This window comes from Physeter macrocephalus, chromosome 21 (assembly GCF_002837175.3).
Source record: "Physeter macrocephalus isolate SW-GA chromosome 21, ASM283717v5, whole genome shotgun sequence".
Classification (NCBI taxonomy): domain Eukaryota; kingdom Metazoa; phylum Chordata; class Mammalia; order Artiodactyla; family Physeteridae; genus Physeter; species Physeter macrocephalus.
The window spans coordinates 15,086,755-15,105,418 of NC_041234.1; the positions used below are offsets into that span (position 1 = coordinate 15,086,755).

General features: G+C 42.8%; 1 protein-coding gene across 16 annotated transcripts in view; it reads right to left on the reverse strand.

Annotated features, from left to right (window-relative positions):
- Positions 1–18,664, reverse strand: part of DMD (dystrophin) — a 2,398,628-nt gene that overhangs the window by 101,199 nt on the left and 2,278,765 nt on the right. For all 16 annotated transcript variants that reach the window (XM_055081921.1, XM_055081920.1, XM_028482834.2 and 13 more), the window contains one exon: positions 10,932–11,006. In XM_055081921.1, the coding sequence (XP_054937896.1) occupies positions 10,932–11,006 (75 nt within the window). The remainder of the gene's footprint in view (positions 1–10,931; positions 11,007–18,664) is intronic.

Here is an 18,664-nt window from a genome sequence, read left to right on the forward strand (position 1 = left end):
GGGACAGGAGGAGGGGAAGGCCAAGTGGGGACTGTATGGGAGACCAGAGAGACATGCAGAGACAAAAGACTCCAACTTTCATCCTCTCTGCTGTGTGCCTGACTTTCCCTGAGGACACGTTTTCAGGTGTAGGTAATGAGAACGTTTAGGAATGCAGCACCCCATCTGCATTAGCAGAAGAGAGGAGCAGATTCCCTCCAACACCAATATTCCCAACGTGTTTCTTTACATACTGAAGGAAGTGATGGGTGGTTCGAAGTTTTTCTAGTATTTTCTTTGTGTGTTACTTTGCTGCAATCATTATAAATATTTTGCTTTATATCCAAGGATATAAGAACTAACAAGTGAGAATTTTTAGACTCACTTTTGTACGAAGAGTCTAATTTCCCCGTGTGATGGAAACAAATAACCAACAGCAAAATGGCATGAATTTTTTATTGGGCCTACTCTTCTCTTCGTACAGGTGAATGGGTAACACACAGAATAGGAAATTGGGAGCATAAATAGCTCCAGAGGGGCTCAAAGCAATTGCTCTGAAATAACAGGAGCGGGAGGTGACATAGTTGGGAGAGAAGTACTGTGCAGCGCGCTCTGCTAAAACCAAATGTGGTTAAACACGAGAATGATCCATCACAGAAGACTGGAGAACTCATTTTCCCAGAACAAACATATCAAACAGAATTCCACTATCATGCAACAATTTGTAAAAGACTCCTATTTAGGTGTATATAGCCGATACTATGGACTTGAAAAGAGGTGAGAAAATCAATAGGGACGATGTAATTGCCCCACAAACATACACTTAAACTGTTCCAAATGAGCATCTTAAAGAATACATTACGATTCTTTGATGAAACATTAAACATAATGATTAGCTGCTCCTAGAAGCCTCAACAAGCACCCAGCAGACACAATTTTGTAAAACTACCCTTTTACCTCAAGCTAGGAATTCCCATTTAGGAGAAAATCTCTCCCTCCTTTAGTGTATTCACTAGGGAATACATTTTAAAGCTATATAAAAACCCAAGTATGTTCTAATAGACCCTCTCTTTCAAAAATTATTTTGACAGTAGAAGATGCTATAGGTTTTGACGCCACTGAAGAATAGAGAGCATGTGGTGGCTCGCCTCATGCGCCAGGGGTGTGGGGTGAAAGAGGGGGGGACAAGACAAAAAACGACCGGCTCTCCAGGAAAATGGATGGAATGGGATGGAATAGAATAGAATAGAATAGAATAGAATAGAATAGAATAGAATAGAATAGAATAGAATAGGATGGGATGGGATGGGATGGGATGGGATGGGATGGGATGGGATGGGATGGGATGGGGTGGGGTGGGGTGGGATGGGGTGGATGATTCCTGAGGTGCTGGCTGTGCCTAATCATCCTCTCAACATCCTAGGTTCAAATGCTAACTCTGTTCTTTTCCTCATACGCCGTAAGTGAGGAGCTCGGATGGATTTTTTTTTTTTTTTTTTTGGTCTTTCACAGAATCCTAGGCTTTGAGAACTCAGAAGCACCTTTAGAATCGTTTTGCAGTTGGGAAAACTGAGACTGGACAGGAAGAGACCTGCTCTGGGTATTATGGCAGGACATATGGAGGTATGTACTGAAAAGCAGAAAGGTGGGCGGCAGGTGTCCTTACAGGGTGTACAGAAAAAGAAAAGAAAACCACCCCGCATTCTCTACTAGCAATAATACTGGGAGAAAAAAGAAGCACCAAAATGTTGGCTAGAATAAGCCCGACGGTGCCCACAGGACCCCGGGTTCATCCCATGGGTCAACCTGGATACCCCAGGTTAACAATATAAACAATCCTGTAACCTAATTAGTACAGACACAGACAGGGGTGGGCGGCTAATGGTGGGATGGCTCCTATGTGTCTGCTGACTTTTTGGCCCAGGCAGCAGAAGGCGTCTGCGGGAAGAGGAGGCTGTTGTGGACATCACATCATCCTACAGGCAGCTTGCACTTCAGGCTGAAGGACTTTCCAAGCAAATCTTTGCCCAGCAAGCAAGTCAAGCACTTTGCTGTAGTTATCTTTGCTGTGAGGGTTAACTCCAGAGGTGCTGAAGTTGGCAAGAGATGTTTTGCTAAAACAGCCACACAATGCAGACCCTCTGATCAAAGCAAGGAAAAGAAGTGACTCATTGTGTTTATGGGTGGCCATGAGTTACAGGTTATCACAGCTGTTTGCTGCTAGCAATAACATTAGCCATTTTTACCTGGTCTCAGGGAGGCCACTGGGTTTGGGACTGGCTAGGTAAGAAGAAGATGTCCAGGTTACCAGCAGCTAAAAGCAATCCTGGCTGAGACTCCAATTAGTGCTCCCTGGTTTCTAAAGTGGTGTGTGCTCACACTGGTGGTTCTTGATCCAAGAGATAAAGTGCATCCTGGTATGGCCCTGGTAGAGAGAGGGCACTTGGAGCCTGTACTTGGCCTCTCCAGACCCTATGCTGGAAGGCATCCTGTGGTTGTGACGCATATCCTTGTTTTAATGTTGTTGCTGTACTGTAGGCTTTTCCTGTCTACAGTCAGGAACTGTAGATTTGTAAGGACTGTCATTTGGGTTCCGTGAGTCCTCGTCAGCTATTGAGCTTAACTATCAACCCCGGAGCAACTGGTGCCAGAATGCAGATTGTTTAGAAGACCCCAACTCATTCTTAGCTGAAAATATGGGTAAGGCACTATTTTAAAAGGAAAAAAAGATGATTCTAATAAAAGGGATGAAAATAAACCATTGATGCTGGTTGCCAAGCTACCCTTGGTTTGAAGTAGCGCAGGCTTTGAAATTCGTTATCAATAATACAACTTTCTACTGGAAACTGGAAATGGTAGAACCTGAACTCCAGGAGCTAACGGAATGGATTAGAAGGGGATAGCAAACTGATGGTAAGTCTGCTAAAAATTCAATTCCTTGGTTGCAGGAGCAAAAGGTCAAATAAGTTCAGAACCTTCTTCCATTGAGCGTCACCCTCTCCGGCCTGCAGGTAGAGTTCCAACTAAAGGAACCTGGGAACTAGCACTTTTTGATAAATGGGCGACACCTGAGAGACCAATTACAGTTAAAAAGATAATTCAAGTGGGGGAACTTACAGGTGTTCCCTACTTTGCCACTAGTTTCTTTTTCAGTGCCATACTAGTAGTCCCTGGACTGGGGCTACAATTAAGAGTCTCAAAGGCTGGTAAAAATCCCAAAACAATACCTTACCTAGTTGAAAGGTAAGTGCAAGAATTCCACAGGGACTGATGGACTGGATTACCCCTTCCTCACACCTCGCCTAATTGGGGCTGACCGTCACACATGTTTTGCTGCCTAGTGGACAGGACAGTCCCATTTTTCTGTATGGAACCAATGTGACCCCTTCTCAAAAATTGGGAAGAGAAGGGGAAGGGAAAGGGGAAGCCCAGGCATGTCTTATCTTGCTACCAGCTAAATATGGACTAGTCCAGTGGCTGAACCCAGGGGATATACTCTTTGTTGGGGGAGAGAGTTTGGATGAAAATGTAACAATAAGGAGGAAAGGTAAGATTGTTGCCGAAGGGAAGAAAGCCACCAAATGGGTGTTAAAAAGGGAAAATCGAACATAATGCTGGTGCCTAGAGAGAGGCTTAAAATAAGAGAATAATATGCTCCCTTGGCCATGACTCAGATGCCCTTTTAAAAAGCCAAGAAGTGAGCAGGACAGCTGGCCAATCTATCGAACACACTGGGTGAAGAGGTGGGAGTTCTGACTGCGACCAAGACTCCGTGGAGCAGTATTACAGTGGTTATGGCTTTCGGTGCTTGTTTCACAGGATACATCTGTCATTAAGCACCTGCTTTGGAAAGTACCCTGTGGGAATATTTACCCAGTCATATCTGGAGAACACTGATTTATAATAATCTGAATGAACACGGCATGGTCATTAATTGTGATGATGAAGGATTACGAAAGGTATTGGGTATGTGGTAGAAAGGTTATATGGTATATGCCTCATCTGTCACAATATTCTGTCTTAAAAAAAAAAAAAAAAAGCTAGTGTTAGTGTGTGAGGAAAGCTACAAATCAGGATGCTTGGATCATCGAGGAAAAGCTAAGTTGAATTTGGTAGGCCTACTTCCCTGAGATTGAAAGGCCAGAAATTTTTTTGTTGTTGTTACTTAGACATTCAGATTTATTGTTGACACCTGTTTTCTTCATAGTGAAGTCTTCACATAGAAGTCTGGATTAAGTTGATAATATGGATGTAATATACATTTACTTTTGAGAATTTTCAATTCCATTTTAAATGATCAAGTATTTTGTAAATCATAGGTGAAACCTTTTAAGATGTTTCGAGTACAGAAGTTTGTTTGACATAGGCAGGATTCATGAGATATGTTGTGGATAAATGGTAAGAACAGCATGTTTATATTAAACATAGAAAGGGACTGAAGGACCAAGAGATATGTAATATTCCAGAGGCAACTGAGTACAAAGTGTTCATTGTATATGAAATATACAAGAGACATTAATTATACACATGGATACTTAATATTCATGAGGTCTTAATTCGGGCACCCATCAGTGAGACACATTCTGGCCCCATGTGTCCTCTGCTCCAGAAACTCAAGTAAAAACCATGGCCATTGACCAGGCTAAGTATCACACTATAACTGTGGTCAGGTGCGCTTGTCTCCGTGCCCTCAATAGAGCAAGTTTATGTCACTGGCCTTAGGTGAAAAGCCAGAAATTTGCTGTGGACGGCTATAGATATTTCTGTGGCATACCCAAACCAAAGTTCATTTAGGAGTGACTACTATTCCTATGATGTTTGCCTGGGAGAGTCAACATTTCTGTATCTCAATTGTATTTCCTAGTTATAGTAAAGACGTTAGTACACTGTGGCAACAACATGTCTGGTGGACCAAAGAGCACGGGACTGCTTGAAATAAAAGAATCTTAGGAGAATTAGGAGCTGGGCGAGGACTACCTGGCAGGGTAGAATTTGCTGTGAGTGAGAAAAGAGAAACCGATGGAAAAGACCGCCTAGTGCAAAAAGAACACATCAAGGGAATCCAATTCCAGGAGAAGAGGATATCAACTAGAAATGGAACCAATGATAACCCGAGAAAGGAACCTACAAGGTCCTCCTTAACAGCCTCAGCACCATGACTGAGAACCCACCCTTCTTTCCCTTAGTGAGCGACTCGTGGGTACTGGACACATTTCGAACAGGACTACAGTGCTCCCCCTGGGGGAGAGATGCCTCCTGTTACCGGACCCCTCTCTTGGGGCACCGATACCCATCAAACCATGTAAGTGGAGAAAACGAGTTTGGCTCCGTCCTCAAGATGTTTTGAATTCTGAAATAACAGAGACCTGGCCTCCAACCTACGTGAAAAATAATATAATGGTATACTGGAAAAGGAGATTTTTGCGGGGAAGGGACAAATAATTACACTGGCCTCTCGGGTCCCCTTGCTGTTGAGGTAGCTGGTGGCTGTGGAGGCATACTGTAACACTGTTGCCTTCTTGGAACCCTTGCCTGCAAGAGACTGTAGATTTGTAAGCAACGTTACCGTGGATCCTGTGAGTCTTCTTTAGTGACCAAACCCTATCTGCTGCCACCTTTCAGTGCAGGCACAAAAGGTGAGGTGCGTATGCCCAGAAGGGAGCACCTTTTTTTACCTGGTATGTCACGGTAAGGATGAGTCTGGCCATTGTGCCTCTATTCAGACAACTCCAGGCTGTAAAAAATTTCTCTCCTGTGTGATTTAGTTGCTGAACAGAAGCAAATTGTTCTATACTTCTTGTTTGCAGAATATCTGTCACATTTATCAACTGCAGTATATTTAGCCCTATGGTTTGGGCTCTCTCCAACCCACCACACACTAATAAACTAAATACATGGGCTCTGTTAAGTGCATTTTTATTTCTGCTCTTAGAAGTTGGCTATATTTTTAATTTTAGAAGCTGCAAACCTATAGGATGTTCATGAGAACTACAGCCGGAGAAAGGAAAAGCTTAGATTCTCTTCATAACTTTCAGTGGGGTATCAGCCATATGAACTGGCTTATAAATCCTTCTTACCCAGATTTTCTCTTTGTCTCCGCTTTTCTGTCGAGTTTAATTTTCATTCACAATGCCTTGAAAGGCAGTATGGAGTCATGCAACGTTAAACGGATTACAAACTGGGGACATTACAGGCCAATGGTGATGCTCTAGACTTAAATAGCAAATCCTCTACAGTGGATAAAACTGTGGTATTCAGGTTTCTGCAATACTGAAGCTTTGATAGTGAAGTGAAAAAAATAAGACCAAGTGCTTAGCGGCGGTAGCATGGCATATTTTCTAAGGCATCTGTAATTCAAACTCTTCACTGGCATCAGGAAATCACTGAGATAACGTCATTAATTTTCATTAGAGTAAGAGTCAGTGGACACGACCTTCAGTTGGAAAAGGTAGCCAGGACAAGTTTTGTTTGTCTGTACCCCAGACAATAGCTCTTTATCATGGCTTTACAGGCACAGAAATGACAAAAAGGCCGGAAGATAAACCTAAGCAAATCTAAAATTAAGAGGAAATTCTGAAATCATTTACTGAACAGTTAGTTAAGTAATGTGACCACGCATGTTTTCAATAATAAAAGGAAAGGTGAACTCTTCATTCTATATTCATACTACACGTGGAAACCTCCTACCATTCTTGAGAATCTAGTACTTAATTTAGATAAATACACCCTAATTTTGCTGTACCTAAATCTTTTTCAAATATGAGAAAAGTCATGCTTAGAAAGGAAATGCTGAGAATTTCAAATCTGTTTAAAAGTGAAAATTCTACAGTCCACATTCAGAGCTTAGCTTTATTACAAGCTTATAATCGCCCACGGCCAAAATTTTTTATAATATCAAATCCCCCTGTTTTTCCAACGTTTATTGGAAATGTTAACATGCACTGAAATAACAGACAATGAGACACACATGTGAAGAGAAAGAGTTTTTAACAGGAGGAGAACTGAATAATGCCTAAATCCAAGGTCAAAAGGAACATTATGGAAAGGGGTTTTCCAATGTAGTCAATCTGGGGGCTTTTTCATAGTATAACCTGGAACAGCCGATTATCTTTTCTGAACTTTTAGTGTCTCACTTTTACATCTCTCTATGTACTATAGCACTTTACAGTAACCATTTCATAATTGCCCCTTTCTCAATGGAAGGCACTACCTCTGGCATGGGGCGGGGACAGAAGAAGACAAAGAGGCAGAAGACTCTCTCCTTCCAGTCTCCTGACTCCACTCCATCTCAAACTGCCTCTTTCCAGCTTTGGTACATTAACAGGTCCCTAGGGCTTCCCTGGTGGCGCAGTGGTTGAGAGTCCGCCTGCCGAAGACTCTCTCCTTCCAGTCTCCTGACTCCACTCCATCTCAAACTGCCTCTTTCCAGCTTTGGTACATTAACAGGTCCCTAGGGCTTCCCTGGTGGCGCAGTGGTTGAGAGTCCGCCTGCCGATGCAGGGGACGCGGGTTCGTGCCCCGGTCCGGGAAGACCCCACATGCCGCGGAGCGGCTGGGCCCGTGAGCCACGGCCACTGAGCCTGCGCGTCCGGAGCCTGTGCTCCGCAACGGGAGAGGCCGCAACAGTGAGAGCCCTGCGTACCGCAAAACAAACAAACAAACAAACAAACAAAAAAAAACAAACAAAAAACAACAACAACAACAAAAAAAAACCCCAGGTCCCTAAGGAAATCCTAGGCCTGGGGAGTCCTTTAAAAACCACTTGGCAGCTATATAGCTGAAAAATGATAGCTTCAGACTATAAGCTATACGGAAATGGAAGCCTGAATTTACTTTCATTCATGCATCCATTCCTTGAAAACAGATTAAGCCCTTCTCTGTGCCAGGCTTTGTGCTCAGCACTGGAGACCAAGATAAGGAGGAAAAGCCTACTCTCTCCTTCCAAATAATTTCACTTCTAGGCCACTTCTTCTCCATCTCCATGTAGAAAACCGCACACGAGCAACACCAGCTGACTAGCTTACTGCTGGCCTCTGCAGACCCCCTGGGAAGGAGAGACGCCTTCACTGCTGAAGACCTGGTAGCCAGGGGTCACAGCCCCCTGCTCTTCCCCAGTTGTGGCCCAATTCGGGGTGATTTCAACCTTGGCAGCGAGGACTCGTGCATCACTCTAGCCTCTCAGTTCATCAGCTTCCTATTTCATCTCCATGGAAATTCACATCTAGTCCGCCTCTGCCACCCACGCAAATGGTCACATCCTAGACCTAGCCAGCCGAACTGTTCCGCTTCTGAAATAACGTTTAGCTTTGCTGCTGTCTGACCACAACTTCTTGGCTTTCCAGTCACTTTCGCCCAATCTCTTCCTCTACCTCCCTGAACAGCTGGCCTCTCCATCCCTCTACCTCCTAATTACCAGCTTCCACCCAAATGCACAGCCTCTCCTACCCCATGCAGACTCGACGGACGGCACTCCAACCACTTAACCACTCTTTTGCCCAAATCCCTACTTCACTTGCCAGGCTGGCCTCTGCCCACCTGGGACAGAACCATCCGGCTCCTGACTACTGGCTGTGCCTGAAGAACTACCCTGCGGATGGGTGCCGTCGTAAACCGCTGAGCAGACTCTGGGCTCCATGATGCTGCTTCGCAAAATAGCCCTCTCTTTCTCCACAGAGGTTAAGGCCAACCTCGACTCTATCCCCTTCTGCCATTAGCTGCAGCACAGGACCTGTCCTCCACCTTCACACAGAAAACAGAGCCCTCCCCGCGGGCATCCCTCGCCAGCTTCCCACTAGGTCTCCTTTAGTTACCTAGCCCAGCCCAGATCCTTTCCTCAGCCCCACTCCTTACAGTGGAAGAGAGGCGTCCCCTTTCTTCTCTTGGCCTCTGGATTACCTTCCCCTCTCCTCTGAGGACTCCCAAGTTTTAGTATCTCCTGAGCCAGCAACTTCAATTTCGTCCCCGCTTCTCATATTCATTTAAACAGACTCAAGCGTCTCTCAACCTATGTGCACATGCACTCCATTAACTCCTCAGCCCCTTCCAGCTAACTACCGCCCCTCTCCCCTCCCCCTCACAACTAAATTTCTCCAAGAATCGTCTCAACTGTCTTTACATCCCCACTTTTGCTTTACTTTGAAGCCCACTTCACCACCTCCACCGTGCCTCTAAAACCTCACCAAAGTTATTAAGGACCTCCTTGTTGCTACATCCAATGGACACTTTTGCCAACCTCATCCTGACCTCCCAGCAACGTCTGACCCCAGTGGCAGGCCCTTCTTTCTGCCCATGCAGTATGTGCCACTATACCTTCCCTGTGTCTTCCTTTGCAGTCCCCTCTGTACCTTGTTCGCCCCCTGTCCTGAATCCTGTTTTCTTGTCACATTACACTCTCCCCGAGCATCTGCACGCTTATGATTCCTAAGCATTGCCCGTATGTTTCTCCAGAGCGCCACAGCTCTACGTCCAGCTCTGCCAGGCACGTCCACCACTCACCCCGGGTGAGCACCTCAGTATCTTCCTTGATTCCCCCTCACCTAGCACATCAAACTCATCACTAAGCCCCATCAATTTCACCTCGTATTTTTCAACTCTCCCCACTTATCTCCATTCCTCCTTTGCCAATTCAGGCCACCATGTTGCTGGTTTAGACGACTGAAACTGCTCACCAAGTCTCTCCCCCAGCAGGTGTACACCACCGTCAGGGTGCAGGCTCTATTCCGCAGCCAGAGTCACCTTTCTAAATGACAATCCCAAAGTGCCATCCCACTGCACGGCTCCCCACTGACCTCTAAACTCTTTAACTTAAGTTTAAAAGGCCTTTCACGATCTGCCTCCTGCCTCTCCTCCAGCCAAATATTTTACCACAGTCCCTCCCTGGAGTTCCTGTGCTTTAGCCATGCTGCAGTATTTTCAGTTCTTGACTGCATCTCTGGACCCCACGCCTCAGCACATGCTCTGCCTTCTGATGAGAACGTTCTTTCTGGAGTGAGCTCTACTTACCCTTCTGGACTCACGTATCATAGATACCACCTCTTCAAGCAAACCCCACAACTCATGGTACCCATTCTTCCACTGTCACATGACTAAATATATGACTTTGAAACTGTCCCTTCACTTTTTCTCAGGGTGTCCATAAAGCCTGAATAGAGGTGTTTTTGTTTTTGTTTTTTGGTTTTTTTTTTTTTTTTTTTTTTTTTTTTTTTTTTTTTTTTTACAGATTGTAGATGTTCTTGATGGTCTTATACACATGCACCTATGTCTCTAGACTTATGGACACCCTGTATATCCCTCATTAGACTGTAAGTTCCATTAGGGTAGGGACTGTGCCTATCTGTTTCGAGGTCACATTAACAACATACATGGGCTCTCAAACAATACTATACGTGGTAACAGATATATAAACTATCTGATGAAGAGACAGCATTGTATGACACTTTGGGAATTTTTCCCACTGATGTAAGCTATTTAGCAAAAGCAGAAAAACAATCTTGCCATCTTTCTTCTATGACAGTATTTATCTGAACATTAGCATTCAAGCTAAAAAACAATACACACCTGTGAACTTTGGTTTGGGTGAGGCAATCTGATGCTAATACTTCAAATATTCAATACATTTTATAAGAAGAAGTAAAGGTAGAACAGGTGGAGATAATTCAAGTTCCATAAAGATAATTCTGGATGCCAACGCCATTAGTTAGAAAATAAAAATTACTGGTATCTTATCAATTCAACATCAGTAGCTGAGGAATGGTGACGGGAATGATTCTAAACAATGTAACAAAGCAGTCTAGGTGAACACTCAGCCAAAGATACTTTAAAAAAATGAATTCTATGTAACACCTGGACTTGAGAGAGCTATTTCTCCCCGCTCCAACAGCAAATACTCCCAGCCATTTTTTTTTAAACCAAAGAATAACTATCAAGTATTTCGAGCACTGGTTAATACTTACAGCAAAGGGCCTTCTGCAGTCTTCGGAGTTTCATGGCAGTCCTATAAGCCGAGAACCTGACATTATTCAGGTCAGCTGAAGAAAAAAGGGGGAAAACAAAGATCATTTGTTATTTTCTCAAAAGGCACAGATAAACTCCCAATGATTTGCCAACAACAACAGCAAGAGGCTAGGGGAAAAAAATCTCTTGTATATGCCCCAATTTTGGAAAGGTGAATTTCTGTCAATGTGGGGAAAGAAAAAAAATGTCTTTTTGCTCTTTGACAATCAGGAAAGCTAAGTTCTGTGAGGGACGACGGTGGCATAGCCTGCAGGGAGCTCATATAGTTCTAGTGCCCAAGAGGGAAAAGAAGGACAGGTATTTCTTTTTTCTAGACTGTAATCTTGGTTCTACTGTAGTGAACCTTGCTACACAAGGTGAAAGAGAACAGGGAAGAGAACAGCTATGAGAATTTAGCAAACAATCCAGTGGCAACACAACATGTTCTTCTGATTATCAAAGTTATACACGCTCACTGTGGAAAACTTAGAAATTAAAGGAAGCTATAAAATCAAGTAAACAAATCATCTGTAATCCTATTACGCAAAGATATGCACCGTTAACATTTTCAATATTTCTTACCCAACACAGGCGTGTGTCTCTGTGTATGAGATGTATTTTAAAATTCAATTGGCACAGTTAACCCTCATTCCAGGTTTAGGTCCACCTGATCCCACAGGTTCCTTCTATTCAACTATTTTCCATTTACCTAGAAAGTAACTAATTCAGCAGGATAAAAGAGAGCTGGCTTAAAAAGAAGTTCACAAACTCACGTGTGTACACACACACGTACTAATTGGAAGTTTCTGCTCAAAAATTTGGATGCAAGCTAAACATACAAAAATGATACTAGATGTCAACAAGAAAAGTTGCGAATCCATTATCAGAATGGATATTTGTTTCTGCACGTATTCTGTACTAATGAAGATACTGCTATTCTAAAAGAGATTGAAATAAGTAAAATAAAATTGGGACTAAAATAAACATTTAGCTTTACATTCTAAGGTGCAATCATTCTAATATTCTGCACGGATTAACAGCTCAACAATTTCTGCTACAGTGGTTTCTACTGTCACCTGGCTATCAAGCCCCAACTCACCTCACCTAGCAGCAATCTGTATTTAGATGATGCCCTCACTCAGTTTTGCGTAAGCCTTGATATACGCCAAGATATATTTCTTTTCTTGCATTTTTGTGTATTTATGCTTCATACACCCAGCTCCAAAAAGCTCCCTGAAGACAAGTACCCTGTCCCCTTCTTCTGTCGTATTTCCCAGTGACTTAACATACAACTGCTCTCCGAAAGAAAACAGGTCTAATACAGCTCAGGGACTGACTGACAAACTGAACGAATATATGAACAAAAGAATGAAAAAAAGAAAAAATATACTGGCAAACGTGACTAACTGCCATAATCAAATAGCACCCACAGAACCAATTCTAATTGGAGGTTAAGAAAGGGAGATAATTTAATCCATATCCAAGTTGCTTGGGTCAACATTATTAGATTGATGGCCTTTGCAGAGACCGAATATAACAACCTAAACTGAAATTAGGGGAAAGAAAAACAATGTCTGTAATTTACTTTAAAATATTCAATGTAAAAACCAAAAAGACTGACAATACTAAATGTTGGCGAGGATGTGGAGCAACTGGAACTCTCAGACACTGTTGGTGGGAATATAAAATAGTACGACTACTTTGGAAAACCAGGTTAGCAATTTCTCATGAAATTCAACATACATCTATCTTATGACCCAAAATTCGACTCCTGGATATTCAGCCAAAAGAAATAAAAACATTGTCCACAAAAAGATGTGTACGTGAATGCACATAGTAGCTTTAATTTAGAATAGCCAAAAAACTGGAAAGAAAACTATAGTAGAATGAATAAACAAATTGTGGTGTAGTCACACACAACAGGATACTACTCTGTAATAAAAAGGAACTAACTACCGATAAAGCAACATTGTGAGCTGATCTGAAAAACATTACCCTGGGTAAAAGCAGTCAGGCACAAAGAGTAAAAAATAAATAAATAAATAAAATAAAATACAGTCTGATTCCGCTTATATGAAATTCTCGAAGAGGTAAATCTCACCTATACACTGACAGAAGGCAGATAGATGGTATAGCGGGGACGGGGTGGGTAACTAATTGAAAGGAACACAGGGGTATTTTTTAGGTGATTGAAATGTTACATATCTTGATTGATATGAAGGTTATTTGAGTGCATACGTCTGTCAAAAACTCAAACTGTACACTTAAAATGGGTACATTTTATTGTGTTTAAAGTATGCCTCAATAAAGTACATTTTAAGAGTTAAAAAAAAACCCTCACAGGGACCGTACAATATGAAGTATGTGTGTGTTAGCTTAGCTACATTGCAGAGGCGGTCAGTTGTCTTAATCAGGAAAGCACACTCCAGGGGTGGTTGGCTATAGCAATTAATCAAAAAGCCTCACTCCAGAGCCGCCACTGTTAAGTGCTTCAGCTATATTTAGCTCTTGTTACACCTAAAATCCTATTAATACACCTAGTATCCAAATTAATGTTGGATGGGCTTGTGTTAGTGATATTAGTGGTGTACAAAATACCAGGACTGTTGAAAAGGGTTTAGAATAGAAACGTTCCCTGCCCTTCCATTAACAGGGCGTGGGAAGAATCTAGCAGGCCCCCCACCTTTAAAAGTGGTGCCCTAGGCCAGATTCCAAAATCTCCAGCTGTAGTTCGTTGGATTCTTGGTTGCCTGAATTCAATTAGATGGCTGACAAAATCCTGCTGTTACAGCAGGGGTTTGCCAACTTGAGCATACACCAGAATCACCTGGAGGGCTAGTTAAAAATGCACATTCCCAAGCCCCATGCTCAGACGTTCTCATTACGCAGGTCTGGAGAGGGCCTGAGAATCTGCATCTCTAACAAGTTTCCAGGTGCTCCTGATGCTGCTGGTCCAGAGACCACACTTTGAGAACCACTGTGTTAAGGACTGTGGCAGGTAGGTGTGGGTTGTGAGGCTCTCCCGCCAAGCACTCAAAAAGGCAGGGGCTGCGACTTCACCGTGCCTTGGGCACAAGGCTTTAAAATTGTTCTCTGCTCTGTGGCTAGTTAAGTGTTCATATGTGACAGAGCTTGTTCTGAGACTTGCTTTCATTATAAACCTGGTAGCCAAGGTGTGGATAAGAAGGCAGCCCTCACCTATGTCTTAACCATGGGTGGCTCTACCAACACACACCTACCCCAGAGAGCCTGGGCAGATCCTTTTTACCCAAATTATGATTCGAGGACCAACAGCACCAGCACCTCTGTGGACCTTGTTAGGAATGCAGAATCTCAGGCCCCACCCAGCTCTACGAATCAGAGTCAACATTTTAACAAGATCCCCAGGTAATTCATAGGCACCTTCAAGTACAACGGAGTCTTTAATCGTACATTTTAATACAGTTTCTTGTTCCATGTTGTTAAAGTGCAAGGACAAACTCTCTACAGAGACCTGTGTGGTCTTTTGTTTTTGTCTTTCTACATTCCATTTTGCGGGCTTTTAGAGTATTTAATGACTATTACAGTCAATTAGACCAAAAACTCACCTCTGGGATATATTTGTGGGTCTCTTGTTTATGATGAATGCCAGGAAAAGGTATTCAATAAGTTAAGAGTGTCTACTCTGTCCGATTTTCCTGGATCTATTCCGAATTCAGGACAAATGGTCTAAATGAGGTCAGAAGCTCCATCCAATCCTCACAGCTCATATCAAGAACTGGCAAATTCCAGGAGCTAGAGATCCAAGTGGGAGAGGCAAGGATGATCTGATTCTTTCAGGGCGTGGTTCACGGTAGAATACTATCAGAGACAAGCATCTGGAACATTCCTGCTCCAGCAGTGCTCTCAGCTTCCCTAAAGCAGTTTAAACTTTCTTCCCTTTCAAATCCTTCTAACTATGGCACATTCTGCCTGGCGTTAATCCACTCTGACACCCTTTCAAGCACACCCCCAAACACAATGCAGAGAACAAGACTTCTGCCACCAGTTTTCTATGTACCACAGTCCAACCAATTATCAAACAGTGATTCAGGAAGACCAAAAGAAAGTAGCAGGGAAAATGTCTAGTTTTCAACATAATGCAACAGAAGCCATACAAATTTACATCCAGTAACCATCAGTGAACTGCAACGGAGTTCTGGTACCCTGAAAGTCCTACTCCAGAGAGTTAACCATCTGTGTTGTCTGAATCCGCCCTCTGGCTTACAGCTGGAAGAGATAAGTCTCCGCAGCCTTGTGAAAATGTGTAGGATACACACTGAAACCTCAAGATGCGGTCCAGCTGCAGACAATGTGACACTGTCCCGGGCTGAGGCTGGAGCTGATCTCGTAGCTAAAGTATGCATGCAGAATAAAGCTTCAAGTCCTGATCCCCATCCCCCGTGGGAGGCCGGCCTCCACTTTCCCTGGGAGCTGGCTTTCCAGGACTTTGGCCCAAGTTGTGATGAGCTCACTAGCTCTCACAACCGGAACTCAAGAGGCGTGAGACTATCCAAGAAACGAGTCACACGATGTTTGCATGGCAGCTGGTAGAGAGTGCACTTGGAAGGATAAACATGCTGAACTGTACATTCCTCTTCATGGCTTGAATTATTTTATCCAGGGCTGGTTCTGGCCTAAACGTGGAGAAACCTAGAAACTTAAGGAACAAGGGGAAATAGTACACCATCTACGCTCTCAAGTTGAATCACCAGCTACTGAAGTGATGGTCCATTTGACTTTTATTTTGAGGCACAAAACAAATAACAGGTTTTGCCGCACCTTTCTTTAGCCTTGAATTTCCCTTGACTTTGGTAAGTATTTCTGTTGCATGACTTTTACTTTCATTCTGTGGAAGGTAGTGGTGGAAGGTGCCAAATTCACCAGAAAAGAGGAATGACCGATCAAGTTTGAGCCATAAACCTGCACACTGTCGGACTTGCTCTTGCAAAACGACTGAAAAACACCTCAGCATTTGAAAGTTATGGGAAATTTTGGAAAATATTATGGAAATAAAACATTAAGCCCCTTCATTTCAATTTTACAGCTGCTTTCTGCCTTTTAATCATACTTCAAAAATCCTGCTACCTATGACCGAACTGAGGTCTAGAGTTTAAAACAAGGAGTATTTCGGTCCAGCTTTCCAATGGCTTGTGGGCACTTTTTAGAAAGGCCCAAAGTTTCAGTATGTTTATCTATATTAGGCAGAAAGAATGACAATGACCTCATAAATGTAATGAGTGGCAAGAGCTGGATGGCTGAAGATTATCCCAGCAGACGAATTCGTGGTGTGATCTTTGTTTCCTACCAACTCTATTTCCCAGTAGAAATGTATTCCAAATCACTCAGGTGATCATGAGTGAAAAATAAAATCTAGACGAAGTATGATTTTTGGGGGGGTATAGTTCCAACTTCAGGGTTGGCATACAATGGGAATTAAACTACTACTGCATGTCCATTTTAACAATTCTCCAAATTCTCTAAAGAAGCCACAACAAGGTAGTCTCCCCCTACACTAATATAATATATAGAAAGGCAGTAGATTTTAAAATATTAATATAATAATATATCTCTGATTCCCCAGCCTCACTCTTCCTATAGCATTCTAATGGACTCTCCACACGACAAGTATTAGTCTTATCAGTTCAAACTCACTAGAACAGACAAGAGCCACGGACAGGCCTTTATGAGGCTTGAGATAAACTGAGTAATTTAAACCAAGTCTGGCTTGAAAGCAAATTAAGCCAAGATATCCAGGCTTCAGAAGCTTTAGAGTACAAAGCAGAATTCCGGGGAACTCTTCAAGAACTCTTCAATAATACGGAGGATTTCTGGAACGTATCTTTAAAGAATTAGCCGAGAGAGAAGAGGTACACTAACACATGACACTTGGTCTATAATTTTTTAGATATATTTGAGGCCTTTTACAATCTACGCTCATTAAAACCTCATCGTCAACACTGAGCTTTACTTAAATGGGGAAAAAATAAACCTACATAGAGATAAATAGGAATGACACATTCATACTTGTATGAACTGCAGAAAGCTGAGTCTGTGAATTTATAATTACTATCAAGTTGTTTCCAGGTGTGAAATGGTATTACTTATTGGCCACCAGTTATTATCTAGAATTCTTCTGAAAAATGAGGAGAAGCAATAAAGTACCCAGGGTAGCACAAATGTGGAAGACTTAGAATTGTGAAAGAGAGACACAAACCAACCCAAACCAAAAATAAAAATATAGGGAAGTTCAACTGTGAAGTAAAGGAGAGCACCAAATCCTGACTGTGGGTTGTTCAAGGCGTTTCTGGCTCCCTCCTTTTGCTTGGCCTTCCTCAGCTCAATCTCACTACTTCTTAGCAACATTGTTCTCGTGGAAGAGTTGAAATTCAAATCAGCTTTGCTTTCTTGTTCGATGCTCTGGTAAAAGGTTTGTTGAGAAAGCAGTTTCTATAACAAATGGTCAATGTAAAGTTCTGCGGGGGGTGGGGGGAGACACCGGGTATCTTAAATACTATTTCTGGGCCTGAATTCTCCCCCAGGTAATGGAGAGGTGACTCATGTGGACACTGCTGCACCGTGTTCCTTCTACTTAAGCTTCAAATCAGAAAGGATTCGGGCTCTAATTCTCAAAGCCTTGTCCACCAAAAAATATATATATAATAATATTAATGATTCAGAAAGACTCTTTAGGCAAAACTGGTTTATAGCTTTTTAAAAGACATCCACCAAATAAAAACAAACACACAGAGCGAACAGAGTAGTGGTTACTAGAAGGCAAGGCAGGGAGGGGAAAATGGGTAAAGAAGGTCAACTGTACGGTGATGGAGGGAAACTAATTTTTTGGTGGTGAGCACACTGTAGGGTATACAGAAGTAGAAATATAATGTCGTACACCTGAAACTCATTTAATGTTATAAATCAATGTTACTCAAGGAAAAAAAAAATTAAAAAGACCTCCATCTATTCATAATCCTTCCACCTATCTTTTCAATGCTTATCGAGAGTGAGCACAGAGGGAAACACAGGCCAGGAAGGCCTCTCTGAGAGAGTGACATTTAAGCAAAGATCTGAAGGGTGATGGGAGTTAGCCAGGTGAAGAGTAGGAAGAGCAAGGCAAGATGAAAGGTCAGCATGTTCAAAACAGGCTCTTAAGCAGAGAAGAGGGTAGACCATTAAGAATCCTAAGAAGGCCCAGACTGCTGAAATCTCAGAGCGCAAGGATGAAGAATGACCCCCCAGGTAGGCAGGCGGAGGCCCACTGTAGGGCCCTGCGCTTCATGTTAAGGACTTAGGTCTTGGGACTTCCAGCTAAACGTGGCAGATGGAACAGACTCGTTTACTTCTCATGTCCAACTACTAGGATGACAGAAAAAGAATTAAAAATGACATCTACCTAAAAGAAAAGAGACAAAACTGGAGAGGAGATGAGAAGAGACTCCGGTGTCTTGGAAGCTTGGAACATGACCTGATGGTAGCTGATTCAGGAGAAATCCCAAGCCTAAATTCATGTGAGGGGAAGAGGGGCAGTTGGGGCACTAACAAGAAGCACATGCCCATTTACACAGCCAAGAAGTCCCAGAAATTAGAGGCCTCGGGTTCTTCGGAGGGCTGTGATGTGGCTGAAAATGCAGGGAGTAGTTGCAACTCTTTAAAGCCCTCAACACCTTCTCCC